Raw genomic sequence first — 27,713 nt, forward strand, 5'->3', positions numbered from 1 at the left:
TTTCTCCTCACTGGAATGTGTTCTTCGACCCATATAAAGCTCCTTGTTTGGCTGGCTGGAATTCAGAAACTGGGTGTGTACAGAGGCAGAATTTGCACATCTGTCTCTGCCCATCTTTCTATCTGGTCCCACCCACCACTGACACTTGACTCCTCCCAGGAAGGATGCCTAGAAGGGATGCAGTCCTTAGATAGAGCAAGCCACCAGGACCCTTCAAGGAGACTCAGCTCCCTTCACAGGGTTGCGAGAACTTAACATCTCTTGAACAATTGATGAATCTCAAGCCTAGTGAAGACACGCTCAGAACGCTTACCGACTAAAGAGGGGCGGGCAGGGGGGGGGGAACACAAAATGGATTGGAGTAACCCACAAGAGGGCATGACTGAGTGGTTGATACCCTGAACAATTGGTTGATGGTCTTGCTTGTTTATTCTGGCTTCTCTCGCCGGACTCCTCATTCCATTCACGCATTATATCTGGAACTGTTTTTTTTTAAATGGGCAGCCATAGCACATGCCAAGTCCACACAAAGACCACCACTGCAGGTTAGAAAACCCTTTATTTATATATGTGTGTATATGCATGAGTGACTGGTTTTGTGTTCTGTTTGGAGGTGTTTGTTAGGAGCAAAGAGCTGGGCTCGTTTGGGAAGTTTGTCTGTGCGGATTTGATCCTCCCCATAAGGCTTCTGACCACTGTAGAAAGAGAACGCCAACTACCTATCTTGAAAAATGCATGACTCGCCTTAACTTGAAAAGCAGAACCCTTGCATGATGTAGCCTGGGCATATTAAGATCGAGGCTATCAATGGCGATAAACCACCATAGCTAAGAAGGACCACGTCCTGTTCAGAGGCGGTAGATCTACTCCAGACAAACGGAATGAAACCAACCCAGGGAATTCAGGTTGTCTGCTGCTGGAAACAGAATTCTGGGTTAGAAGGGCGTTTTGGTGTGATCTGACGAGGCACTTGTGGTGGTTTCCTTGGTCCAAGCCAGGCATCCCCAAACTTCGGCCCTCCAGATGCTTTGGACTACATTTCCCATCTTCCCCGACCTCTGGTCCTGTTAGCTAGGGATCATGGGAGTTGCAGGCCAAAACATCTGGAGGGCCGCAGTTTGGGGGTGCCTGGTCCAAGCATTGCAGACACAAGATACACCCTTCCCTACAATCTACGGATAGCCCAACAGAAGCGCTTGATGCTTTCCCCCTCTGTCCATTGCCAAAGACTCCTGCAGGCTGCCCCTTGCTAAGGAACATTCCATACTCTTTTCCTGGCATGTGGGAGACAGAGCTCCTTGCTGCTTCCTTGGCTAAAAAAAAGTGGCATCCTTTTTTCTTTTGTTACTTCTTCATAACCACTAGTCTCAGCAGTCACCCAAGGGCAGTGAAATCTTACAAGCTTTACAAAATGAGAACACCCCTTCCCCAACACACACACACACAACACACAGATTGGGGAGGAAACCCCGCTAAATTAATTTGCAATTCCTGATTAGCAGGCAAAAGTGGAATGTACTCGGCACGGGAGGTTCGGCAAACTGCTAGGCTTTGAAACTCCTCTTAAAATCTACGTTGCAAATGGCTGCCGTTGCTTGTCCCCCTTCCTTGCCCCTGTGAGTTCTTCTTCCACCCCTTTCCACTACGGCTCTCGACACTGTCGCCGTGGCAAGGGAGAGCAAGCGCGTGGCCTCGGGAGGTCCCACCGATGCCCTCGTCGGGCTCTCGGCCTGCTTGGTGCGTGAGCGAGACGCAGAGCCTACGTGCGCCCTTTGAAAGTGTTCATGCAGGTGTAGCTCCCGGAGAACTTGTGGATTTCTTCGAGCGCCGCTTGCGGGAGGATGCTGCAAGAGAGGAAGGCAAGAGAGGATGGGTCAGCCCATCCACCGGAGGCAGAGCAGAGGACAGGCAGAGCAGACAGGTGCATTGGACACCCAAGGACTGGGTGATTTGTTTTTATTTTACTCTTTGCAAAGAATGCTATAAAAAAAAAATCATGGAGGAGAGAGCTGTAGGTGGCTTCTAGCCATGATGGCTAGGCTCTTCCTCCACAGTCGGAGGCAGCAATGCTTCTGAATCCTAGTTTCTGGAAACTGCAGGAAAGGGGAAGGGCTCTTGCACTCGAATCCTGCTTGGCGATTTCCCACAGGTTAGCCACTGCGAGAAGAGGATGCTGGACTGAGGGATAGCTCAGTTGGTAGAGCATGAGACTCTTAACTTCAGGGTTGTGGGTTCAAGCCCCAGGTTGGGCAAAATATTCGTGTACTGTGGGGAGTCAGACCGGGTGATCCTTGTGGTCCTTTCTATGATTCTATGACTAGATCAGCCACTGGCCTGATCCAGTAAGCCTCTCCTTATGTTCAGTTGTTGCCCATACACCCCTGGGCCAAGTGAAAGGGCCTTGCATTAATGTACAGGGCCATTCACACACACACCATCTCCAAATTTTTATGGAAATGCGTGCAACATTTGGTGATGGGTTCCCGCTTCTGGGACAATCTCACCATCTCAGGGGAAGACTCTCGCAGTTCAAGTTGCTCTGCAACTCACTGTGCTGACATTTTGGCACAAGCTCTTTGTGGAACTGAGAGAGCTCTGCTGGGCCTCGGTTTTCCCTTCCCTACTCCCTCAGGCCTCTTCTCATCATCAAAGATGCACACAGTAAGAGGCGCTGCCCTCCATCCCTTCCAGTTGCAGCCTCAGATGTTCATGCATGGCATGGGGCGGTCTGAAGAGGGAATAGCTGTGTGGCTTGCAGAACTGGGCTTACCATGCGGGTGGAGGATTTCCAGCGCCAGTCAAACTCTCCAAGACCCCCCCTTCAGACCTTCCTTCACAACACCTGAAGGTGGAGGTAGGAGATGATGAGGGCAGGGTTGGTACCTGCAGCTCCTCAATCTCCCCCCATTCATGCTCCATCTTGCCGGGACTAAAGTTGGGGAGCTAGTGTGGTTTAGCTGTTGGGACAGCCAGAATGGAATAGGCCACAGGAGACCAAGGTTCAAATCCTTCACTTGGCCATAAAGCTCACATGGTAACCTTGGACCAAGCCACCATTTCAGGGGCTTGTCGATAAAAATGGGGAGGAGTCGGAGAGCAGCACTTGCCAACTTGACCTCCTTGTATCACCGAACAAATAAATTAAAAATGAGCAGCAGGCCGCACCTTTTCAAGATGATCAGGATGTGCATTGTCCATGGCAGGAGGAGGAAAGCTTGGTTCTGCTGAACAGCTTCTACCGTCCTCCGAGCCACCGTCTCTGGCTTTAGCGGAGGGAAGAGGTTGGGGAATCTGGAAAACAAAACACAGCCCTGTTGGGTCACCTCGCGGCCGGCTCTACCGTTAGGCGGAATGAGGCAGCTGCCTCAGACTGCAAACGCTTTGGAGGAGAGAGGGTGGTGCTGAAAAAAACGTTCCATCTCCTTGTTTTTAAAATCTGTATTGATATTTTAAAAACGTATACAGTGGTACCTTGGTTCTCAAACGCTTTGGTTCTCAATCGCTGAAAACCCGGAAGTAAGTGTTCCGGTTTTCGAATGTTTTTCAGAAGCCGAACGTCCGATGCGGTTGTTTCCGGGGCACCTTCACCAATCAGAAGCTGTGCCTTGGTTTTTGAACATTTCAGAAGTCAAACAGACTTCCAGAACAGAATAAGTTTGGCATTATTATTTTTTACTATTTATTTTGAATTTTTGTTTTTGAGGCTTTTTCGGTTAGTTCGTTTTTGTGACTGTGTGGAACCCAGTTCAGCTGCTGATTGATTGAGTATGTGACTGAGGAAATGGATAAAAGACCCCCATTCAAACAATGACTATCATCAGCGCAGGTAAGAATTTTTTAATTTTTTTTTTATCATCTACAATACTGTCTTATATTATAGTACAGTACATTGATTATTACTGCTTTCATATTATGGATCAATGGACTCATTAGATAGTAAAATTGATGTTAAATTGCTGTTTTCAGGGTTGTTTTTAAAAGTCTGGAATGGATTAATTCATTTTGCATTACTTTCTATGGGAAAGTGTGCCTTGGTTTTGGAACGGACTTATGGAACGGATTAAGTTTGAGAACCAAGGTAACACTGTATTGTACTGTTGCTTTATCCAAACCACTTACATGATATCCTTCAGGTGTAGATTGAATGTTGCTGGGTTGCTCCAGGATTTCCTACCCCTGTTCCTTAATAAATGCAGGATCTACCTCACGCATCACCAACCAGACCCGTTTTTGTGGCTGTCTGTACTGACCTGATCCGCATGCCTTGAAACATCTCTGTGCTGGTGTGGAATGGCAGGACGGTGGTTGCGTTTACTCCAGGACAGTCCAAGAGACCCAGCGTCAAGCTCTCCATGAAGGCAAAAGAGGAGGCTTTGGAAGTGCAATAGTCAATAGCCCCAGGGATGGCAGACAAGGCCAGGATAGAATTGAGGCAAACAATGTGCCCTTTCTGCAGTTCCAGCATCCGCGGCAAGAAGGCCTTTGTGGTCTGCGGGAAGAGAGAGAATGACCTTGGTTCACATATGAGTATCGGTAACTGCTGTTAATTACTTGATTTATCTACTACTTGCACGCCGAAATGGCTTCTTAGCAGGTTACAAGTATAAAATAAAGCCGAAAATACCCGTGCCTAACTGAAACGCACAATAAAAACCATTCCTCAAAATCTTCCACAACTACAACATGCAATGGGTTAAGAGCCGTTGAAAAGAAGAAGCATGAGAAGAGCCAGCAAGGCAATTAGATCAGGAAGTTCAAGTTCAAGGCAAGGGGATGCTTCAAGAGCTGGTGTGTCTTCAAGAGCTGGTGGAAAGCAAGAACCAGTGGGGAGGACTCCTATATTTCAGAGGGGAGGGCACTGCACAACAGTGGTGCCATCAGTGGGAAAAGCCCACATCTGTGTTACTTGTAAGCTGGCAGCCATTGCAGGGATGGTGTCAGAGATGTGGTGGGAGTCACCAGCCAGGGAACCCCCAAGGGAAGAAGGCTCAGAGCCCGGGGATTGGAAGTGGGATGGTGATAAGTGGCTAGAGGGAGAAGAGGGAGCAGACCTGGAAGAGGAGGGTTGGAAGCTGCAGAGGTCATAGGGTTTGGTGAGCAGGAAGAGGCTGTGGCAGAGAGCAGTCCAGAAGCAGAGGCAGAAGCAGAGGCTGGAGAAGAGGAGGCCCAAGAGGCAGAGATCAGGTAGGCTGCTGAAGAAGCCACGGAGTCTCCCCTTGTGCTGCAACCAGCTCCCCTCCCTCCCTCCCCAGAACCAGAAGAGATATGAAGAAGGTGGAGCAAAGAGGGGCACAGCAATAAAGACTCAGATTGCTTGGAAAGGGGAGGAGGTGACATAAGACAACTGTGGAAAGGCATGGACCTTCTTTCCCAACAACTGCCTCATAGGGGCAAGATCTACCAGGATGGAACTGCTGTGCTCACTAGGCCTGGCCTCCGGAATCGACCTTGTTTCCTCAAATAAAGAGTAAACTTCACGGACACCGGTTGATTTACTGCCGACTTGCTCTTGACTCCAACCCTGACTGATGGGGAAGCTGTGACCCTCCAGGAACTGCTGGACTCCAACTCCCATCATCCCTGAACATTGGCCATTTCTGGCTGGGGCGTGATGGCAGTTGGAGTCCAGGAGGACCACAGAGGCCATCCCCTTCTTCTTTGCAAGACACAATTCTTCACGTAGGATGGAGCCGAGATATCAGGTGGGAGGCAATTGACCCCAGGTGGAAATGCATCAGGTAAAGAGAGATAAGGAGCTCCCCAATGCCCAATCTAATTGACAATTGGTTAAAAAATAATAAAATAATAATAAATTAATCACCCCAAGTTAGATCAGGGGCAGGAAAAGCAAAATCTACCCAGCAAGTAGATTCAGGGATGTCTAAAAGAGCACCACATGCCTAAAACATCACCCGACGGTGCTTAGTATTAATTTCAGTAGGTAGCTGGAATCTTTCTCCCTGCACACACCTTCCTCTCCCCCCCCCCCCACTGTTTTTCTTGGCAGGTTTGCATGCCGGGCTGATCTTCCCGAATTCGGCTGAGCCATCCCTCGGAGCAGCCAAGATTTCGCTGGCTGCAACTCCCTGTTGTCACTTCCAAGCCCGAGAACACGGGAGACAGGATGGCTTCGTACCCAGAACTGTCCCAGCGTGTTGATGTGTTGTGATTTCAGCAGCGCGTCATCGTCGCTCTCCATCAAGCTCTTGCCGTGAACAACGGCTGCGTTGTTCACCAGGATGGTGATATCCCCAACCTGGAGAAGAGGGGGGGGAAGAAAGGAGAGGCCCCCAGTCAGTGGATGAGCCCTGCAAGATCGGACCAAAGGTACATTGAGCTCAGTCTTTTGTTTCCTAACAGTAAACATATTATACGTCCTTATACAGATTCCATCCAGCTCAGTATTGTCAACACTGACTGGCAGCAGCTCTCCAGGGTTTCAGACAGGGCTCTCTCCCAACCCTACCTGGACATGCCGGGGATTGAACCTGGAACCTTCGGCATCCAATGCATGTGCTCTTTGGCTACGGATGCTCCACGTGCAGCTGCCTCATATTGTATTAGAGCTCAGTATTGTCTACACCAGGCACCCCCAAACTCGGCCCTCCAGATGTTTTTGGGACTACAACTCCCATCATCCCTAGTAACAGGACCAGTGGTCAGGGATGATGGGAGTTGTAGTCCCAAAACATCTGGAGGGCCGAGTTTGGGGGTGCCTGGTCTACACTGACAGGCTGTGGCTTCCCTGGGTTTCAGGCCTTTCTCAGCCCAATCCAGAAATGCTTGGGACCCTCTGCAAGCAAAGGTGATGCTCTACCACTGAACTTATGGAACTGCCCTTAAAAAGAAAGCAAGATTCCAGTCCGCATTGTTTACTGCTAGCATATTTGCAAAGCGAACCAGGGTCGAGTACGGTTTCTGAGCGATTCCATCCCACTGGCGAACAGCTCTTCCTATCAGAAAGGCAGCAGCAGAAACAAGCTTTCTCCATCTTCCATGTGACAGGCCTTCAGAAAGTTGAAGGTGGCTCTCCTATCCCCTCTCAATCTTCTCTTCTCCAGGCTAAACACCCCCAACTCCCTCAACCGTTCCTCATAAGGCTTGATTTCCAGACCCTTTGACATCTTGGCTGCCCTCCTCTGCACCCTCCAGCCCGCCAATATCCTTCTTAAACTGATGCCTAGAACTGGACACAGGACTCCAGGTGAGGTCTGCCCGATGCAGAATAGAGCGGTACTATGACTTCCCTTGAGCTGAACAATATACTTCAGTTGATGCAGCCTAGATTAGCTTTTTTTGCTGCTGCATCACACTGTGGGCTCACCTTGAATTCTATCTCCTGCGGCATTCACTGTCCCTCCCAGTTTGGTGTCATTTGTGAATTTGATGAGCAGCCCGCTCAGTTTCTTCACCAAACGTACCTTTTCACGGACGGCTTTGGCCTGTCGGTAAACCTCTTCGCGGTTGCCCACGTCACAGATGAAGTAATGGCACTCTGTTCCCATTGCCCGGATCTCTTCCGTGGTTTCTTTTAGGCACCTCTCCGTTCGACCCCACAGGATAATCTGCAAGAAGATGGCTCTTTAAGAACCGTTGCCCAATGACACCCAGTTGCTTTGAGAATGCTTCAGTAGTGCAGCTTCGTCCTCAAGGATGAATGAAGCATTGCCCCCATCAACCCGAGTATCCACCCTGCCAGCCCAGCGCCTTTTGATTTTCTGCTTGCCTTCTCACTCACAACCAGCCAGGGGGTAGCTGCACCCGTCACTGGCTCTGGGTCCACCTATTGTCCATCTCCCCGCCTTCCCTACCAGTGCCAATTGTAGCCTTAAGGCTTGATTACTGTACCATGCGTCATGTGGGACTGCCCAAGTATCTAACCACAGTCATCATGTTACTCAGATGCTGAGAGTTTCACTGGTTTCTGATTTGCTACCAGGGAGGTTCAAGATAGTTGTGTTAATCCACACAACTTGGGCTAAAGTACATGCATGCACTGGTTATCTCTCGCTTGGACTACTGCAACGCACTCTACGTGGGCCTGCCTTTGAAGGTGACTCAGAAACAACAACTAATCCAGAATGTGGCAGCTAGGCTGGTGACTGGGAGCGGCTGCCTGGACCATATATCACCAGTCCTAAAGGATCTTCACTAGCTCCCGTTCAGTTTCCAAGCACAATTCAAAGTGTTGGTGTTGACCTTTAAAGCCCTAAATAGCCTTGGCCCAGTATACCTGAAGGAATGTCTCCACTCCCATCATTCAGCTCGGATACTGAGGTCCAACTCCAAGGGTCTTAATAATAATACTAATACTAATAATTTATTATTTATACCCCGCCCATCTGGCTGGGTTCCCCCAGCCACTCTGGGCGGCTTCCAACAGAAAAATGAAATAAAATAATCTATTAAACATTAAAAGCCTCCCTAAACAGGGCCGCCTTCAGATGTCTTCTAAAAATCTGGTAGCTGTTTTTCTCTTTGACATCTGATGGGAGGGCCTTCCACAGGGCAGGCGCCACTACCGAGAAGGCCCTCTGCCTGGTTCTCTGTAACTTGGCTTCTTGCAATGAGGGTACCGCCAGAAGGCCCTCGGTACTGGACCTCAGTGTCCGGGAAGAACGATGGCGGTTCCCTCCCTGTGAGAAGTGATGTTACAGGGAACCAGGCAGAGGGTCTTTTCTGTTGGGGTGCCCACCCTGTGGAACGCCCTCCCATCAGATGTCAAGGAAATACAGTAAACAACTATCTGACTTTTAGAAGACTTCTGAAGGCAGCCCTGTTTAGTTTTTAATCTTTCATTATGCTTTTATATTTGTTGGAAGCTGGCCAGAGTGGCTGAGGCAACCCAGTCAGATGGGCAGCATATAAATAATAATAATAATAATCAACAACAACGACTACCCAATTCTTTATGCTCCACCAGTCACTGAGATCCTCTGACAGGTTGGCACTGTGGGTTAAACCACAGAGCCTAGGGCTTGCCGATCAGAAGGTCGGCGGTTCGAATCCCAGCGACGGGGTGAGCTCCCATTGCTTGGTCCCAGCTCCTACCAACCTAGCAGTTCAAAAGCACGTCAAAATGCAAGTAGATAAATAGGAACCGCTACAGCGGGAAGGTAAACGGCGTTTCCATGTGCTGCTCTGGTTTGCCAGAAGCGGCTTTGTCATGCTGGCCACATGACCTGGAAGCTATACACTGGCTCCCTCGGCCAATAATGCGGGATGAGCGCGCAACCCCAGAGTCGGTCACGACTGGACCTAATGGTAAGGGGTCCCTTTACCTTTACCTTTTTCTTTTATATGTCTTCTGAAATCTGCATTGTTCAGGCAGGCATTTGCATCATCATTATTTTTTCCTTTTAATTGCTGCTTTTATGGATCATCTGCTGATTTTATTCCTATGTGTTGTACTCCACCCGGCTATATTTTTTATGAAAGTGTGGATTATAAAAAAACTAAATAAATCGTCCAAACCCTTGCTACAATAGACAACTGTTCCCTGCCACGATATCTCCCACACCTTTAATACGGTATCAGTGGCATAGACATCCCACCGCCCCCAAAATCCCTAAATAAGCACTGGAGTTTCTGTATTTGTGTTGGGCGGGCAGGAAGAAACATTGGAAAACCCGACCTCTGTCTAGGGCTGCAGTTTTCGGATGTGATAGCTTCCCATCCTGGAACCCATCCAGTCCTCTTCTCTCTCTCTCTCCCCCCACCTTACCCCTCCTCAGCTGCTGGCCTCCCTCCCTCCTGCAAGAGACACGCTCTCCTTTTCAGAAAGTTACTGACCAGAAAATTGTCGAGGGCAGCAGCTCAGCGAGGCGGTTAATCCCTGCTGTGGAAGGCTGGCGCTGTGCAGAAGCTTCCTGCCCTGTTGCTACTCTAGGTGACCTCAATCCTTGGCAGCCAGGTGGAATGCTTCGTTGAGCCATCCCGGCAGAAGGTGGGCTGCCAGGGGTTGGGGTCAGCAGCAAGCGGCCTCCCACCCGCCTAGGATGGCAGCGCTGGATGGCAGAAGGACTCTGCTGTTGCGCCTTAATTAGCTTCAGGTTGCTAACTGCCTCCCCCCCCCCCAAATAGCAGGCCGAGAGGGGCTCCGCACTGATGCCATTCTTTTCCTTCCCCATGCCAACGCAAACAGGTGGCATGACATCATCGTGCAGGGTGGCGCACTGCCACCAGCCCCATTCGCCTCCTGTGGTTGGCGTCAGCGGAGGAGGAGCAACGCGCAAACATCGCGGCGCACGGTTGTGTGTTTTGTTGAAAAAAATGGCATCCTGCCATATTGTCAAAATGCCAAAGGCGGCGAACAGCAACTTAATGTAAATTTGGATGGGGAGGAGGGTCTTCTGAAAGAAAAGGGTGCAAAGAAAAATATGCAAGGAGTACAGATAAACAGGGGGAAAAGGTTTTGTTGGAGACAAGCAGACGAAAGAAAGGATGCCCAGGAGGAATAAATACCAACAAAAGTGGGCCCTGCAATAAATGTTACATAATGGTAAAGGGACCCCTGACCATTAGGTCCAGTCGTGACTGACTCTGGGGTTGCGGCGCTCATCTCGCATTATTGGCCGAGGGAGCCGGCGTATAGTTTCCAGGTCATGTGGCCAGCATGACAAAGCCACTTCTGGCGAACCAGAGCAGCACATGGAAACGCCGTTTACCTTCCCGCTGTAGCGGTACCTATTTATCTACTTGCATTTTGATGAACTTTCGAACTGCTAGGTTGGCAGGAGCTGGGACCGAGCAACGGGAGCTCACCCCGCCACAGGGATTCAAACCGCTGACCTTCTGATCAGCAAGCCCTAGGCTCAGTGGTTTTACCCACAGCGCCACCTGGGTCCCTGTTACATGTTACATAGACTTATAGAATTCCAGAGTTGGAAGGTACCCCAAGGGTCATCTAGTCCAACCCCCTGCAATGCAATAATATTTTGCCCAACATGGGGCTCGAACACATGACCTTGAGATTAAGAGTCTCATGCTGTACCAGCTGACCTAGTTGCGATGCCCAGTATTATTCCTATGCAGGGTGCCAGCCAGTCAGCCATTTCCCCTTCCAAGGTACTCCCCAAGGTACTCCCCAAGGTACTCCATTCCATTCGCCCAGATATTCCCCCCCCCATTTTGCTCAACAGTTAGCATCCTGTGCCCCATATAAACCCCATTTTAAAACAGCTGCATTGGTTGCCAGTTCACTTCTGGACCCAGTTCAAGATGCTCTTGTTGGTGCTTAAAGCTCGAAATGCATATACGTATTAGTGAAAATAACATACGAAAAGGTTTCATAGTAAGGGGAAAGTGCATTGCAAAGATGTGTCTGCTAGCCAGACCTGCATTAAAAATTGTGTCTTTTGGGAGAACTGTAGGCTACACTTAAAATGCTGGTGAATTTTCGTGAGGATGTGGGTTTGTTTGTTTTTTAATATTAAAAAATGCGAATTTGCTGCAGAGATGCGGAGACCTGAATTGAAGACTGGAAAAATGAGAAGCAGAGAGAAAGCAATGCTACCAGATCTGCCTGCCCTTAATGGGCACTTCATAACTCTCGAAGCCAGGAAGGATCTGTCAGCCGGGGCCACACAAAGGTACCTGTTGACAAAAGGGTAACAGCTTGAGCAAGTGCAAACAGTAGCTGAAAGAGAAAAGTTTGTGTTCAGTCATGGAAGAAAGGGACTGGGTGAGGTCAAATTTTGTCCCTTCTTTTCAGCTGCCTGCAGCTAGGGGTTTGCTTAAATGTAATTCTGGTGACCGCGACTTTGCTTCATCCTGGTGGGAAAAATTGCTGAGAGACTTGTGAATGTTATTAAAACTTTTATATGTTGTCCCCTCGGCCACAGCCAGAATGGCCAATGAACATAAGAATGTAAGCGGCCTGCAGGATCATCTAGTCTGGCACTCTGTTCTCACAGTGGCCAAACAGATGTCTCCCTGGGGAGCCACTGAATGGGACCCGATTGTAGCAGAACTAGAAACAGTAAAAATGGCTTGTGATCAATGTGCATGCTCATTGCATTCCATGCTCTGATGGCTTCCAGACTGGACTTCTTCTTTGGCGATCACTCGTAGCCGAGTAAGATCGTCTTCCATAAACACGGTTTTAACAGTGAGTCTGTGAGTGACTGTAGAGCCAGTTCTGGATCCACCTGTCCTTCCACAGTGGGGACAGAGGTTTCCGGGCGGGAATTGATCCCAGTGAGGGTTTGCCAAGCATGCCTTCCTCTTAGCACGTTTCTCCCTTTTGTCCTGATTTCAAGCACCTTCAAAGCCCACGACGCCTTTGGTAAAGGCTGTTCTCCAACTGGAGCGCTCGTAGGCCAGTGTTTCCCAGTTGTCAGTATTTATACTACATTGTTTTAGATTTACCTTGAGAGAGTCTTTAAACCTCTTTGGTTGACCACCAGCATTACACTTTCCATTTTTAAGTTCAGAATAGAGTACAGTGGTACCTCTACTTACGAATTTAATGCATTCCGAACTCACATTCGTAAGTTGAAAAAATTCGTAAGTCGAAGCAACCCTATCTAAAAATTCGTAAGTAGAAAAAATCCTATCTGAACAGCATCCAAGATGGCGGACAGAGCTCCATTCGTAAGTAGAAACATTCGTAAGTCGAGTCATTCGTAAGTAGAGATACCACTGTAGTTGCTTTGGAAGACAATAGTCAGGCACCCGAACAACATGACCAGTCCAACAAAGTTGTTGAAGAATCATTGCTTCAACACTGGTGATCTTTGCTTCTTCCAGTACACTAGCATTAGTTGGCCTGTCTTCCCAAGTGATGTGTAATTTTTTCCAGAGACACCAGACTGGACTACTACAGTGTGCTCTACATTGGGCTGCCCTTGAAGATAGGGCCATCGTAATTGTCCTGCTGGGGCGTGCCAATGGCCCATCTAGTCCAGCATCTTTTTCTCACAGGGGCTGAGCAGATGCCTGTGGGAACCCCGCAAGCAGGACCCAAGCACAAGACCACTCTCCCCTCCTGTGGTTTCCAGCAACTGGGATGCAGAAGCAGCATCGCAGCCTCTGCTCATGGAGGCAGAGCACAGCCATCACGGCCAGCAGCCACAAATAGCCTTAGCCTCCATGAGGACTCCATGAGGTTGATGGGAGCTATAGTCCATCAAGAACTGGAGGACCACAGACCATGCTGAGCTAGATGGAGACTGCTCAGACTCCATATATCAGCTATGGCAAACTTACGACACGAATTGTCCATTCACACTGTTGTTGTTGTTGTTGTTGTTGTTGTTGTTGTTGTTGTTGTTGTTGTTGTTTTCCCCCATTTGTTCTCCCGCTCCTCCTACAGCTTGTCTCCGCTAGAGCTTGTCTCCGCTAGAGCTTATCTCCGCTGTTAAAACACGGATCCTTTTTTGTTGTTGTTGTTGCTGGTAGCCAGAGATTGGTTTTTTAACCTGTACTGTGCTGGGTTTTATGGCGCTTTGACAGACTATGTCGGTGCTGCGGGTTAGTTCCAGCGAAGGTATTATTCGTCATTTATTTCTGTTCTCTTCCCCCCCCCCCAAAAAGCGCAGCAGCTTTGGGGCACCCCCCCAAAAGCAAAGCAACTTTTGCACCCCCCCAAAAAAACCTCCAAAACATTGGTCAGCGGCTCCCCCCCCCGAAAAGCTCAACAACTCTGGGCACTTTGTTATAAATAAGAGGATTTTGGTTTGGTTTGGTTAAATAATTAGTTTTTGGTTTATTACAGTTATATATGACAATTATACATTTTTGTTATTTAAACTATAAATATCGTGAAATTATGGTTTTTTTTCTCAAAGTGACACACTACCCGAGTTATGCTCGGGGTTTTTTGGAGAATTTTGACACACTAACCTCAAAAGGTTGCCCATCACTGCCATATATAAAGCATCATCACCCCTTCCTGGAATAGTTCTTACTTTTTTAAAATAAAATAAAAAGATAATCCAAGTCATGTCAGATTGGCGTGTATATATAAAAAAGAGATTTGGCAAGCTTTTGTGCAAGGGAGATATGTGAAAGGTTGACCATTGTCCAAGGCTGCGAGAGAAACCCTTTTGATGCTTGGAGTCTGACATTAAGAGGCCTCTTAATGACACCTCTGAGAAACTATGGTAAACACCGTTGGGCCAGAGGCAAATCTTTGAGCATTAAAGATAATGGAAAGCAAACAGTAAGAGGTGTCGGCAGAGAATGGAAAGATACAGTGACGCATTTTGAGAAGGATAGGGGAGTTCCTTCCATTGGATTCCTAATCCCTGGGATGAAACAGGGTGGCGGCAAGAGAGCAAAGCAAATTCTGCATGCTAAACTGTTAAACCTACGGGACCCAGTGCTTCCTCCCCCCCCCCCCCCGCTCCAGAGCGGTACTCAAGGGTATGCAGAACTGGCAACTCTTTTTTAAATTGTTAAAAAAAGGTGTGGCACTTACTGTAACATCTTCATGGTAAGCAATCCAATACTGTCAGAACAACCTGGAATGGCCAACTCATTTCATGTCAAAGTTCTTCTTGAGGGCAAGTTTGATACTGCAGTGGTACCTCGGGTTACATACGCTTCAGGTTACAGACTCCGCTAACCCAGAAATAGTACCTTGGATTAAGAACTTTACCTCAGGATGAGAATGGAAATTGTGCGATGGCGGCGCGGTGGCCCCATTAGCTAAAGTGGTACCTCAGGTTAAGAACAGTTTTAGGTTCAGAACGGACCTCCAGAATGAATTAAGTTCTTAAGCCACTGTATTACACTGGATGTAGCAAAATTCCTCTCGAAGGCAGTAAAAATCAGAAATCATTATGTACTGATTCTGTTGGCTAGCAAGGCCGATCTTATGCCTTAATGACTGTGGGTGCCATATATACTATTGTTGTCCTACGTCTTTTGGGTCTGTGGACCGCAATAAAGCTTTGTGTGTTCTCTGTACCATGCCTAACCGTATAAACTTCCAATGGGTCACTTCTTACATTAGAGCACAACTAACAAAGCTGTTATGGTATTTGGACAGCACAGTGTTAAGTTCACCACTAGCGTACCATTCTTGTGTCCATGACATGCTGCCTAATATACTTGCTTAAAATAAAAATAAAAACGCCACCGTCCCCAGTCTGGAACCGTGTCCGGTGGTGAAACCAGCCTGCGAAGAGTTCAAAGGAAAGAGGAAGAAAGTATTGTTGTCGTGCTTGCTTCTCGATGAGAGCAAAAATTGCTGGGATGCAGGTTTCCCGATGAAGTGTCCCGTGGCTGCTGAATCGAAAGAAAGAAAGAAAGAAAGAAAGAAAGATTTGGGGGGCCAGTAGTCGGAAGGTCGGAAGCCATTTCTCCCTTCACAGTGCTTGTTCTGTGTGAGGGATAAACAAAATTGTCATGATGTCATAGGTTGGGGGGTTGGGGGACTGCCTGACCAGCCGATGAACCCTGAGCCACAAAGGAGGTAGCGGGTGCCAATTCTCTCAAGCAATCCGGATGTGCTTACACACACACACACAAATCAAGGATCCTTTGATTGCCAGGCTTCCCCTTACTTATGCAAATGTCCTCTCCCCTCTGCAAACCCAACTTTCAGACGTCAAAACGTTATTTTGAATAAGTCGGAGGAATAGCGTTGGACAATGGAGAACCACATCTCACGAGGATTTGCCTTCCGCACAAGCAACTCCAGTCCAGAAGGTGGTGGACTCACCTCCAGAGGAGGTTTTTAAAGAGAAATGGGATGGCCATCTGTCGGGGATTCTTCAGCCGTGGTTCCTGCATTGCGAGGGGTTGGAAAAGATGTCCGGGGGGGGGGGTCCCTTTGAACTCTATGCTTCTGTGAAATATTATCAGGCAGGGAAATGCTGGGTGTGAACGCAGCCCCAGAATGTCCCTCCAGATGGCAACAATACCATAATATTGTGGAAGCATCAGAGAACAGCTAATAATGAGGAATGGCCAGCGGATGGTCCACAGCTAAGGCCCCATTATTGGATCCATGACATGTTGCAGAAGACAACCACAAAAAGCCCTAATTTCCTGGCTATGTTTTCTTTTCTTTTAAAAATCGAAACAAAACTATTTCTCAGGTTGCAAATATAGCTATATTGGCATTGATGGGAGTGCAGCGGGATGGAATTAAGAAGCTAGAGGGCAGGGAGGGGGGAAAGGGCAGCTACAAAGAGGACCCCAAGTTAATTAGAGATGTAGTCTATGGTATAATGGAAAAAGCAACAGCAACAACCCACCAACAACCCAAGCCATTTAAACTCCCAGTAAAGTGGGGCACGGGTGGCGCTGTGGTCTAAACCACTGAGCTTCTTGGGCTTGCCGGTCAGAAGGTCGGCAGTTCGAATCCCTGCAACGGGGTGAGCTCCTGTTGCTCGGTCCCAGCTCCTGCCAACCTAGCAGTTCGAAAGCACGCCAGTGCAAGTAGATAAATAGGTATCGCTCTGGTGGGAAGGTAAACGGCGTTTCCGTGTGCTGCTCTGGTTTCACCAAAAGCGGCTTAGTCATGCTGGCCACATGACCCGGAAAAGCTGTCTGCGGAGCAGACAAACGCTGGCTCCTTTGGCCTGTAAAGCGAGATGAGCGCCATAACCCCAGAGTCGTCTGCGACTGGACTTAGCTGTCAGGGGTCCTTTACCTTTTTATTTTTTTAAAGGTAGCCTTTCATTGTGAAATCTATTAATTAGAATCAATTTAATCCCTGCTGGGACAAAGGTCAAACTCTGTGAGTCTGACCTTTCTTAGCTGGCTTCAGCATCATCAGCTGCTGGCTTCTGCACTGCCCAAGCCCAACCTGCATTTTTCTGCACATATTCGTGAAAATAACACACCAACTGCATCCTCTTGGGAACACTGCTTGCAAAAAGCAGTTCTGTTTCAGTGTATCTGATGAAGTGTGCATGCACACGAAAGCTCATACCAAAATAAAAACTTAGTTGGTCTTTAAGGTGCTACTGAAGGAATTTTTTAATTTTGCTTGCAAAAAGTCAGGCACGATACATTAAGAGAAATTTGCATTTACAGTATATGCCAATGAATTTTCATTGTTACTTTTTTATATACAGTATAAAATAAACAGAATCACGAAATCCCTGCAGAAATATGGAGAACTGAAGATTGGGGGGGAAGGGAATCGAGAAACCAAAAGTGTTGTTGCCAATGTTAGCCCTGCTCATGAGTAGACCCAATGAAATTAAGGGTCCTGACTCATTTTGGGTCCATTAAAAGGTTCTCCTGTCAGCAAAATGTAGCCGGGTGCTGCCCTTGGGAAACATTTTGTTGTGAATCCTGTACACGCAGAAATGGAGAGAAGAAGAAGTACAGTACCAGCTACAGAGAAATGGCTTCAAAAGTTAATGGACTATGCAGAAATGGCAAAAATTGACAGCAGAAATAAGAGTTAAAAGAGACTGTTTATGGAAGAGTGGCGAACCCTTCCGGACTAGTTGAAGAACTATTATAGTCGAATGAAAACACGGACAGGGTTCGAATTATGCGCAGCAGGACGAGAACAACGATAAGTGAAATATTAGAGAATATTGTATTAGAGAAAAGTATGTCATATAAAACAGTGGGTATAAGGTGGGAATAATAACATCAAGGAAGTAAGGGTGGGGAGTCAAAATTCTAAGAGAAACATATATCAAAATGTAAGTAAATTCTGTAAAATCTGTGAAAATCAATTTAAAAATTGTCTGAAAAAAGAAAGATTTCACTGCAAAGAGTCACCACTTCCATGTCTCCATCCCAATAGAAAGTATCAGATGGTCCACGCTGCTGGAAGGTGACTTCCCACCCTGCTCTCTCTGCCCTTGCCTCTCTCTTAGCTGGTTAGGCTAAGGTTTCTTGGCCCCACTCCAGATCAACGCTTGAAGATTGGCTTAAGCTTAATCAACAGGAGGCGCAGCTTCCCCTCAAGAAGCAGTTGAGCAAAACCACCAGAGTTACATAATTGTTGTGTATAGAACTCCATACAGAAACCACATGAAACAGGTGGCAGAGACTCAGCAAGAGCCACGAGGGAAGTGAAATCCGCTTTGAGAAGCAGGGCTTGGACAGAGACGGACGCCCTCAGAAGAGCATGTGAGGACACGGTGAAACAGGCAGAGGAAAGCTCTGGAGCCTGGCGGGTGCCGAGAAGCTTATGGAGATGCTCAGGAAGGAGCAGAGCGCAACCGGTGCTGAGAACCTCTTGACAGTCATGCTCAGAGCTCTCAGTAAGAGCACTGCACCTGAACACCTTGGAGCAGTGATAGCCAGGCTTTTCGACTCCACAGACACCTTGGAAATAACCTACGCCGGGGCTGGAGAATCTTTCTCGGTCAGACGGCTGCATTTCCTACTGGGCAACCTCCCAAGGGCCATGTGACATTGCTGGTGGGTGGGGCCAGAGGCAAAGGTGGGTGGAGCCGCAGGTGCAAATTTACTTTTGCTTAGGAAGCAAGTTTCTATGCTCTATCCCCTATCTGGACAAGCACAAGCCGCATTCCAGCCAGGCAAAAACACTAAAGGAAGGTGCAAAGCAGGAATGGTGGGAGTGACGTGGGGAGATTCCATGGGGCCAGATAGAGAGGCCTAGAGGGCCACATTTGAGGTTCCCAACCCCAATGTACACAGAGCTCTGTGAACTACTCAAGGGATTGATCTACTTAGTTAGTATCCAGTAGAGTTGGGTGATATATCAATATATCGTCTAAAAACTGGTTTGAAGTCCATATTGTGATATCAGTCTCATAATTTTTGACCTGGCAATATATCGCAAATTGTGATGGGTTTGTGCTAGGCAAAAATCACAATGCGGGGGAAACCCTGAAGCTAGCCAATGCCTCTACATAGCTCCATCCTTATTTCAGACATATCATATATCATGATTTTTAGCTAGTGATATAGCACAATGCTGAAAACCAGATATTGCCCAGTCCTAGTATCCAGGTCATTCAAGGAAGCACACACACACACACACACACACACACACACAAATACGAAGTGTGGCAAAATATTCTCTTTAGCTACCCTTTCTCTCAGAGGCCCAAGCTGTTCTCTGTCAGGATCTGTGCTTCTTCCTGCTGCAAAACAGCCTGCTTGCTTTCCCCCTCACTTTCCAGCATAGCTACATACTTGCTTTACTTCCTGCGATAACCCCCCTGTCACTCCAGTCAGCTAAAACAGAGTCCAATAGCCAGAAGAAGGGAAAGCTTGGCTATTGCTAGCCTGCCTTATTCCAGCGATCCGGAGTGCACGTCTCGTTGTGCCGAATCCGTTAATCCGGAATCGACAGCTCCACTGTTTCTCTGCTGCAATCGCTAACACACATTAGTGAGTCCCATGGGTTCGGTCTCTGCTGACTCCTCAGCCTGCCAACCCTGGGAGCCCTGCCACTGGTGCTACTGGTGACCTTTCTCCTCCCTGGGCAGCTTGGAGAGCCACTGTTTCCTCTGCCACCCGCCACCCACCCAATTAGGTTGAAGGGTCAGTCTGTGTGGGAATAAGGAAGGTTGCCAGAAGTGGTAGCCAGTCAGGCTGGTAATCTACTGCTGCAGCGGTTGCCGATCCCCAGGTTAGCTGGCCGGCTGCATCTGGTCTCCTTCCTCCTACTGCTGGACCAACTCTTCACCCCAACTGGCCGGGTGGCGTCAGAAAAAGATGCAAGACTTTTGCAACCCACCCTGCCTTTCTCTTTTGCACCTCCAACATTTGGGGGGGGGGGTGAGAAGTGGGGTTATAATCATAAAAGGCTTTTGACGAGTTCTAAGGGAAGGGGATGTTTTGACAAGGGGACTGGTTGCGTGAACAAACCGAGCAGGGGTGGCAGCCCCTGGTATGTACAAACATCCATATACGCACAGTATAAAAATACCGACGATAAATAAACAGCAAAGAGTGTACTCAGCCTGTAAATCACAAATGCAAACTGTCAGTCAGCTGCACAGCTCATGAACGCACTCCCTATTTCCGTGCAAGCTGGAACAAGATTGGCATCTCTGCCGTTTGGAAGCATGAAGGGGTTTTCCCCACCGCAGCGTGTGCGCGCATGCCAGCACAGGGCCCCACCCCCTGAAATCCCTGCTGCCAATCAAAACCAACAGAGTCGTCCCCTTTCTTCTGGTGTGACCCAACCAGATCCCCCAGTTCGGTTGCTTTGGCCTCCCATTCAGTTTTTGAAACGCTGCCTCTCACTTGCACAGTCATGTGTAGCTGGCTTTGCATGTCAGAAATCCCAGATTTGACGCCTGCATCAACGGACTTGGCTGTCCAGAGCACACAATACTGTGTTGAATGAACCAACAGGCTCACTTAGGGCATCCGCAGATGTCCTTTTTATTGAAAAGTTATGATGATTGGTGCTCATGATACAATTGGGGGAGGGGGTCATACCTGATCCCACTTTCAATGCTGTTTATGCAGACAGAAGTTTTAGGCGGGTCACACTGCTTCATTTCCAATCGGTGCATACCTTGCAACTTCCTGCTGAAATCCCGTAACTTTTCATACTACAAATGTTTGGGGGCTGTTGTTGCCGTTTGTCACACTTTTGTTGTGCTGTAGCACCGCCAAACAGCAAGTTTGCGGCAGCATCGAGGAAGCACAAACGAAAGCAGAACAAACCCATTGCTAATGCATTATCAATGAGTCAAGCACATGTTGCAGGATACATCCGCTGTGAAACACCAATCGGGAAGGGTCCTTATAATGCAAATCTTTTGAGAAGCTCCCCCTACTGGTATGGACTGCAATAAACAAGCCGTGTCTAATGATCCCCTGGCATGCAACCAGCCCGGTAAGCAGTAATGAGACTCCGTCAGTTCTCTGTAAGATTATTTACACCATGTAGCCTATGGAAAGACTGCAGTATCCAGTATCTCTATCAAGCTAACTAAGGAACTGACCATCCAGCGGCCCTTCTTATAATTTGTAGTTAACATGCAGGCAGGGGTGCCATTGGAGCAGGACTCTGGGGTAGAAGCTCAGAGTCCCACTCCCTAGGGACCCGGCTTTCCACATCTGGAATTGAATCAATACATAGTCTTACCATTTGAAGATACACTGCCCAGCCCCTCTAAGACCAGAGTTTAAATTTACCTACAAGATGTGGCGATGACTACTGGCTTAGAAGTTTCAGCAAATTCGTTTTCATAGAATCAGAACTGCAGTGTTGGAATGGACCCTGAAGGTCATCTGGTACAACCCCCTGCAATGCAGGAATCCTTTGTCCAACGTGGGGCTCAAACCCATGACTCTAAGGACAGAGCTATCCCAGAGGTTGCGTGAAGGCTGAGGTTCAGTGGTCAAGTTGTGGTGGTGCAGCTATTGCCTTTGCCCCTAGCTTCTGAGCTTCCAAGAAGCCTCTATTTGCACACTGTGTGGAAATAATCCAAAGAGTTCTTCTTATGTCAAAACCCCAAGACAGGCCAGTCCCAAATTTGCCTTTGTTCTGAAACCCACTGCATTCAGTCGAGCCACATCAAAGGGCAGGTTGCCTCTCTGGGCATGTGCAAACTACACTCGCTTCACCTCCCGGAAGCCACAACCTGCTGCCACATGCTCCAGATTATGGGGCGGTTGTATAATCAAGGGAGGGAGGACTTCAGACTTTTGGCCCCCTCCCAACCCCCAAATCCACCCACACAAGGGTCAGATACAAAACAACCAGAACTGCATATTTAAAGCACATTTCAAAACACATGGCTTCCTCCAAAGAATCTTGGGAACTGCAGTTTGACAAGGGTGCTGGGAATTGTAGCTCTGCAAGGGGTAAACTCCTCTTGGGAGAAGGGAAGTCTTGTGCTTTAAATGCATGGTGTGTCTGAAGCCATAGATTTAGGATTAGAGGGTGGTATTCAACTAAGTTGAATTTTATGGACCTTACTTAATCACGTTATTTAATTTCAACGGGTCTACTGTGAGTAAATGTAAGCCCAGGAACTAGTTTTGCATGTACCCCATCCATGTAAAAGTCATTCCTGTTTACCCCGAGGGAGGGAGTCTATTTGGCTGTTGACAATGTCGAGCAGTCGAGAGTCAGAAATCATTGCTGATCTGCTATGAACTACCCATTTACCGGTAGCTCCAGATCTGCCATCTGCCACCCATGGATATAAAAGTTTGCACATATTCCTGATGCCCTAGAGCCCCTCTCCATTCAGCAAACAAACCAGACAGCCGTAATGGTCTGGCTGCATTCCACTGGGCCATGGGGTGTCATTCAGCTCAATGAGAGCTGGATGTGGGAGGTCTACCCCTCCCTGGGCGTGACTGCTCCCTTATCATCTGCAAGAAATATCGCTAGCGGTGTGTGGGCTGGGCTGGGCTGGGGGGTGGGGGAGGCTGTACGTGCAGTGTGGAAACTGCCAGGCAGAAAGCAAACTTAAATCACCTTGACAGAGCACCAACAGGACATGTGTGCTGGAAACCATGCAATCCTATGCAAGTCTATACAGAAGAAAGTCATATTGAGTTACATAGGAAACTGCCTTATACCAAGTCAGACTACTGGGTCCATCTAGCTCAGTATTGTCTGCACTGACTGGCAGCAGCTCTTCCAGGCTCTCAGGCAGAAGCCTCTCCCAGCCCTACTTGAAGATGCCTGGGATTGAACGGGGGATCTTTTGCACCAGAAGGGTGTGCTCTACCACTGAGCTTTGGTCCTTCCCTTAAAATATAAAGCAGGGTTCTAGTCCTCATGGTTCTGAAATAAAGAGTTTGGTTTAAATAGGAAGCTGTCTTATACAAACACAGGCCATTGATCCATCTGGTTTATTATCATCTACATCAGGCATCCCCAAACTACGGCCCTCCAGATGTTTTGGACTACAATTCCCATCTTCCCCGACCATTGGTCCTGTTACCTAGGGATCATGGGAGTTGTAGGCCAAAACATCTGGAGGGCCGCAGTTGGGGGATGCCTGATCTACATTGACTTGCAGAGGCTATGCACAGTTTCAGAAAAGGGTCTTTTCCTACCAATACCTGGAGATGCCAGGAACTGGACCTGGGACCTTCAGCCACTGAGCTACACAGCTCTTCCAGGAGCCGCTTATGACGACAGCCTTAACCTCTGCATGACACATGGCTCATAAACACAGTGTGTGCATGTGTGGATGATCACATAGGACACATGGCACCCACAAGAGTTTGCAAATGCACCCATGTGCATTTGGCAACCCCTGAGGGCTGCAGTTCAGTAGTAGAGCATCTGCCACAGAAGGTCCCTGGTTTGATCCCCAGCAGAGTGGGGAGAGACTCCTGCATGAAACCCCGGACAGCCACTGCCAGTCAGTGTAGGGTGGACAAAAAGAGTGGCTTGATGAAGACCATTTAGGGAAATTGCAGCAGGTTGGACCAGATGGTGCTTTGGGTCCCTTCCAACTCTCCAATTCTAGGATCAAATTAAGGCAGAGTTGAGATCTGAACTGAGAGCTATCTAATTCATAGCCAGTGTCGCTGCAAAGTGATTTTAAACCTGTATTCACAGACACATTCCTTTAGATGGCATAGTGGGCTACTTTACTTGCTTCAGGTGTAGTGGTTAGAGGGTCCAATTTAGGACTTGAGAGACCAGGGTTCAAATCCCCATTTAGCCATAAAGCTCCCTCGGGTGACCTTCCAAGACTGTCTCTCAGTCACCCTATAATCACAGGGATGTTGTGGGAATAAAATGGGAAGTGGGGTAGAAGTTAAGTTAATGAATAAAAAAAATGTGGCAAGCCAGCCCACCTGAGTTTTGGGTGTGGGGGGGCCAACTGATCAGAGATCTGTGGCATCTCCCTCATTGCAGGGCACTGTCCACAGTTTAGGCTGCATCCTAAACATGAGTTCTAAGAAATAAGTCCCATTGATTCAGTGGGGCTTGCTCTCTGGGTTAAGTGGGTTGAGAATTGCTGCATGAGCCGCTGGGCAACTCCACCTTAATTGCACAATCTGTCACTTGCACAGTTGCTCTATTCATGCTGCCAGATAAATTGGAGGCAGGGAGGGGGATTGGAAAGTAGCTTCAAGCGGAGGCTCTTCTTCCTCCTCCCCTCAGAACCCCAGGTTAAGTGGGATTAGGAATGCACCTTTGACCATTAGGCTGCCCTGCTTTCTCATTGCACAATCCCTGCCACACCAATGCAAGGAGAGAAGTTGGGAGGTGGTGGGAGAGGCAGCTTCAGGTGTGCTTCCCCTGCCCCACTCCCAGGTGAGGAGTGCAGCTTTAGGGTTGCAGCCAAGGCTAGTCAATGAGAGCCAGTGGTGGCATACTGGTTAGAGTGTCAGACTAGGGCCTTGGCAGACCAGAGTTCAAATCCCTACTTGGCCATGACACTGACTTGGAACCAGTCACTGTCTGTCCACCTAATCAACCTCACAGGGTTGTTGTTGTGTATTAAATGAAGAAAGGGAGAACCATGTAGGACCCCTCAAGTAGCTTGGTTAGAGAGAGGAAAAGTCGGGTATAAATGCAATAAACAAACATTCAGGCTAATGGGCGCAACTAACAGGCTCACCCATTTCCACGAATCTACTCTGAGTAGAATTCAGTTGGCCTGTAGGCTAACCCTTAAATTGCAGGGTCCCTTTACTGCAAGGATACCAACTTGAATATATTATGTTGGGGGTCCAGGTAAGACCCACGCCGTGTAATCAATCACAAGGCACGATACATGCACCCCATTTGAATGGCAATGCCCATCAACTTTAAGGGGGCCTGGCACCCTCAAATATTTTATTGTGGGGTGGTAGGCGAAGTCTCCTCCGCCTCTAGGAGTTGGCTACTATGCTTCACCGATGCAAGCGGAGAGGTTGGAAGGGGGACCTGGAAGGCAACTTCAGGTTGGACCCCCCCTTCCCCAGCAGGCGCACGCACCCAGCCATCAAATCCTTGCCACCCATTATTCCTAGCCTCTCACCTTGCGGGCGCCGCGTCTGGCGAACTCCTTGGCCAAGTAGCGCCCGATGCCTCGCCCTCCTCCGGTGATGAGCACGCTGTCCCCGGCCAAGTCGCGGAGTTTGCTGGGGAGCACCGTGGACACCGCCGCCTTGGCTACCAAGCAAAGCATCCGCACCGGGAAGAGCAGCAGAGCGCCCAGGCGTCTCCAAACCATCCTCTTTGGGTTGGGGGGGGGGGGGGTTACGCACGAAGAGGGAGTCCGTCGAGAAGGAAGGATGGGGAAGGGGGAGCACGGCGTCCAAAAGTGTGTGTAGGATCCTAGGCAAGCGTACCTCCACCCCGCCAAACAGGGGGAAAGGGGGGGGGAGAGAAGATGGGTTGCGCGAGCTTGCGCGCAAAAGTCCGCTCTGGCGTTGCACGAGTTTCTGGCTTCCTCGGTCGGACTTCCTCGCAGGTGGGTAGAGAATCCAATGGAAAGCCGCCGTCCTAGGTACGCTTTACCCGGGCGCCAGCCCGCTTAAAACGGAGCTTACTTCCGAGTACACATATACAGTAGATGTATAAATATAGCTATACAGATCTTGCGCTGGGGCTCTCCCAAAGTGCCAAGCAAGAGCAGCCGCGCTGAGGAGCGGGGGATCTCAAAACAAATAGCTCGGGAGAACTTTCCAGAGCTGCTGGGCGATCCGGATCCCGGAGAGGATCGAGCCCGTTTCTCCGCTTTCGCGAAAGAAAACTCCTTGTTTCCTTTGGAGAGCGTCCTGCAGTCTAAGCCGGGCTGGAAAGCCCCCCAGAAGCTCTCCGAGGCAGCGGCGTCTGCATGGGGAGCCGGCAGCGCTTTTCCAGACAGCTCATGTCTATTCTGGGGAGTTCAGGAAATTGCTTCTCGGGGAAGGGGTTGAAAAAAAAAAGACTTTTGGAAGGAGTTGGCTTTAAAAAAAAAACCAAAACAGTGACCGGGGAGGGGGGAAGGCTCAGGGCAGTGCGCCGGGGTCCCTCCCCCTTCTATACATACGCCGCGTAAAGAAAACTCCCCCGCCGCCTTTGCCCGCCTCCTCCTCCTCTGCTTTTTCTTACGCAGACGCGAAAAGAAGTGGCGGAGAGCCTTGGCCGCTTCTTGTTTGCTCCGGAGCTGCCGATCCGAGGCAGGGAAGGCGTCCGACTCGCGTTGCCTGCTTGCCTGCCCGCCTCCCTCTCGGCGACCTCTGGCTGCTCCTCCTGGGACACTTTCTTATCTTCCCGGCGCGGCTCCCTTGCCCTGGGAGCAGGTTTTATACCCTATTAAGCCTGATTGACAGTTAAAGTATTGTTGGAAGTTGGGGGGGGGCGAGAGGGAGGCAGAGAAGATCTCCTTGCTAGTGGCTAGCTGGGCTCGCTCCCCTCCCCCAAGCTGCGTCGCGCATACACACACACACACAAGCACAAACACGCACGCAACTTTAAAGCGCGAGCCAGGCTCTCGACTGCATCCTCCTCCTTTCCAAGCCTGCAAGCCGGGACTTGCTGGATGCCACGTTGGGCCTGCGCAAGCTGTAATTCAAGTACTTTGTAACTGAGAGGCAGCGGCAACAGCCAGCCGAAGCTCCCTCTTCTTTTCTCCTCCTCCCTTAACATAAATACACTGCTGATAACACACACGAGCACGTGTTTTCTAAACTGAGTGCTGAGATTGGGCTATTGAGGGACAAGGCGGGGGGGGGGAGGGTTGCTGCATAAGTTTCAAAGTCCGGTTTGGAAATTTCCTTTTTGTTCCGGGGTGGCAATGGCCCAGTTGCCCAAGCTGCAGGAAGTAGCAATGGCCACCAACCTGGATGGCAGGGAACGAGAACTGAGCACCTTCATGATGGCTATCCTTAGCCTCCGTTGCTGGAAGCATTGATGCTTCTGAATGCCAGTTGCTGGAAACTACAGGAGGGGAGAATGCCTTGTGTGCTCAGATCCTGTCTGTGGGCTTCTCACGAGCATCTGGTCAGCCACTGTAAGAACACGATGCTGGACTAGAGGGGCCATTGGCTTGGTCCAGAAGGCACTTCTTATGTCCCTATGACTGTCTGCATGCAAAAGGAAAAAGAGAAGTCTATTAGCTAGGAACATCCCACCCAGAGTGAATACTGAAGTAGTAGTAGTAGTAGTAGTAGTAGTAATAAATTTATTTCTGTGCTGCCCATCTGACTGGGTTGCCCCAGCCACTCTGGGCAGCTTCCAGCAAAAAAACACAATAAAACTTCAAATATTAAAAACTTCCCTTTGCAGTGCCTTCAGATGTCTTCTCAAAACCATAAAGCTGTTTATCTCTTGGACATCTGATCAGAGGGCATTCCACATGGAGGGCAGGACTGCCAAGAAGCCCCTCTGCCTGGTTCCCTGTAACTTTGCTTCTCTCGCAGCGAGGGAACCACCAGAAGGCCCTTGGAACTGGACCTCAAGTGTCCAGGCTGAACAATGGGGGTAGAGACGCTCCTTCAGTATACAGGGCCGAAGCCATATAGGGCTTTAAAGGTCAGCACCAACACACACAAGCACAAATACACACACAACTTTAAAGAACAATCCTGGCTCTCGATTGCATCCTTCCAAGCCTGCAAGCTAGGACTTGCTGGGAGCTACATTGGGCCTGCCCAAGCTGTAATTTGTAACTGAGGGGCCTCCAGAACAACAGTGTCACATAGGGGTTTCCAACATGCTGCCCCACTGATGCACCTTCAGAGGTTGCCTCTGGCACCCAGGGAGTCCTTCCCTCTCCTTAAATTTCACTTTAAAGAAGCATTCTGCTTCAACTAATAGAATAACTTGTGAGGTGTGCACACGTATTGCACACTGCAGTTTCTCTTATTGGCAAATGTGCCCATGGACACCAAATGATTGCTGACCCTTACTC

General features: G+C 48.9%; 1 protein-coding gene across 13 annotated transcripts; it reads right to left on the reverse strand.

The window, feature by feature from the left end:
• Positions 1-540: 540 nt before the first annotated feature.
• DHRS3 (dehydrogenase/reductase 3) lies at positions 541-26,079 on the reverse strand. Of its 13 annotated transcripts, none has more exons than XM_088671725.1 (8): positions 25,913-26,079; positions 15,024-15,234; positions 11,468-11,595; positions 7,422-7,565; positions 6,137-6,256; positions 4,251-4,489; positions 3,166-3,291; positions 541-1,844 (listed from the first exon to the last, which is right to left on the reverse strand). In XM_088671725.1, the coding sequence occupies exons 4-8, from the start codon at positions 7,503-7,505 to the stop codon at positions 1,760-1,762; spliced, it is 654 nt and encodes a 217-aa protein (XP_088527851.1). In that variant the 5' UTR covers positions 7,506-7,565; positions 11,468-11,595; positions 15,024-15,234; positions 25,913-26,079; the 3' UTR covers positions 541-1,759. The 13 variants fall into 13 exon arrangements, with proteins under 13 accessions (XP_088527851.1, XP_034974289.1, XP_088527848.1 ...); XM_035118398.3 differs by having other exon boundaries at positions 14,423-15,234; XM_088671722.1 differs by having other exon boundaries at positions 24,855-26,079.
• Between the last annotated feature and the right edge of the window lie 1,634 nt (positions 26,080-27,713).

This window comes from Zootoca vivipara, chromosome 6 (genome assembly GCF_965207765.1).
Source record: "Zootoca vivipara chromosome 6, rZooViv2.hap1.1, whole genome shotgun sequence".
NCBI lineage: Eukaryota > Metazoa > Chordata > Lepidosauria > Squamata > Lacertidae > Zootoca > Zootoca vivipara.

What these genes read in the sequence shown, in the direction of transcription:
- DHRS3 (XM_035118397.3), bottom strand. Translation starts at nt 25,049, where the DNA reads ATGGTTTGGAGACGCCTGGGCGCTCTGCTGCTCTTCCCGGTGCGGATG. An exon ending in CCAAAGCCGTCCGTGAAAAG is followed by an intron (nt 6,257 to 7,421) that starts GTACGTTTGGTG and finishes CCTCTTCTCCAG; the next exon opens with GTTGGGGATATCACCATCCT. An exon ending in ATCCTGATCATCTTGAAAAG is followed by an intron (nt 1,845 to 3,165) that starts GTGCGGCCTGCT and finishes CCTCTCTTGCAG; the next exon opens with CATCCTCCCGCAAGCGGCGC.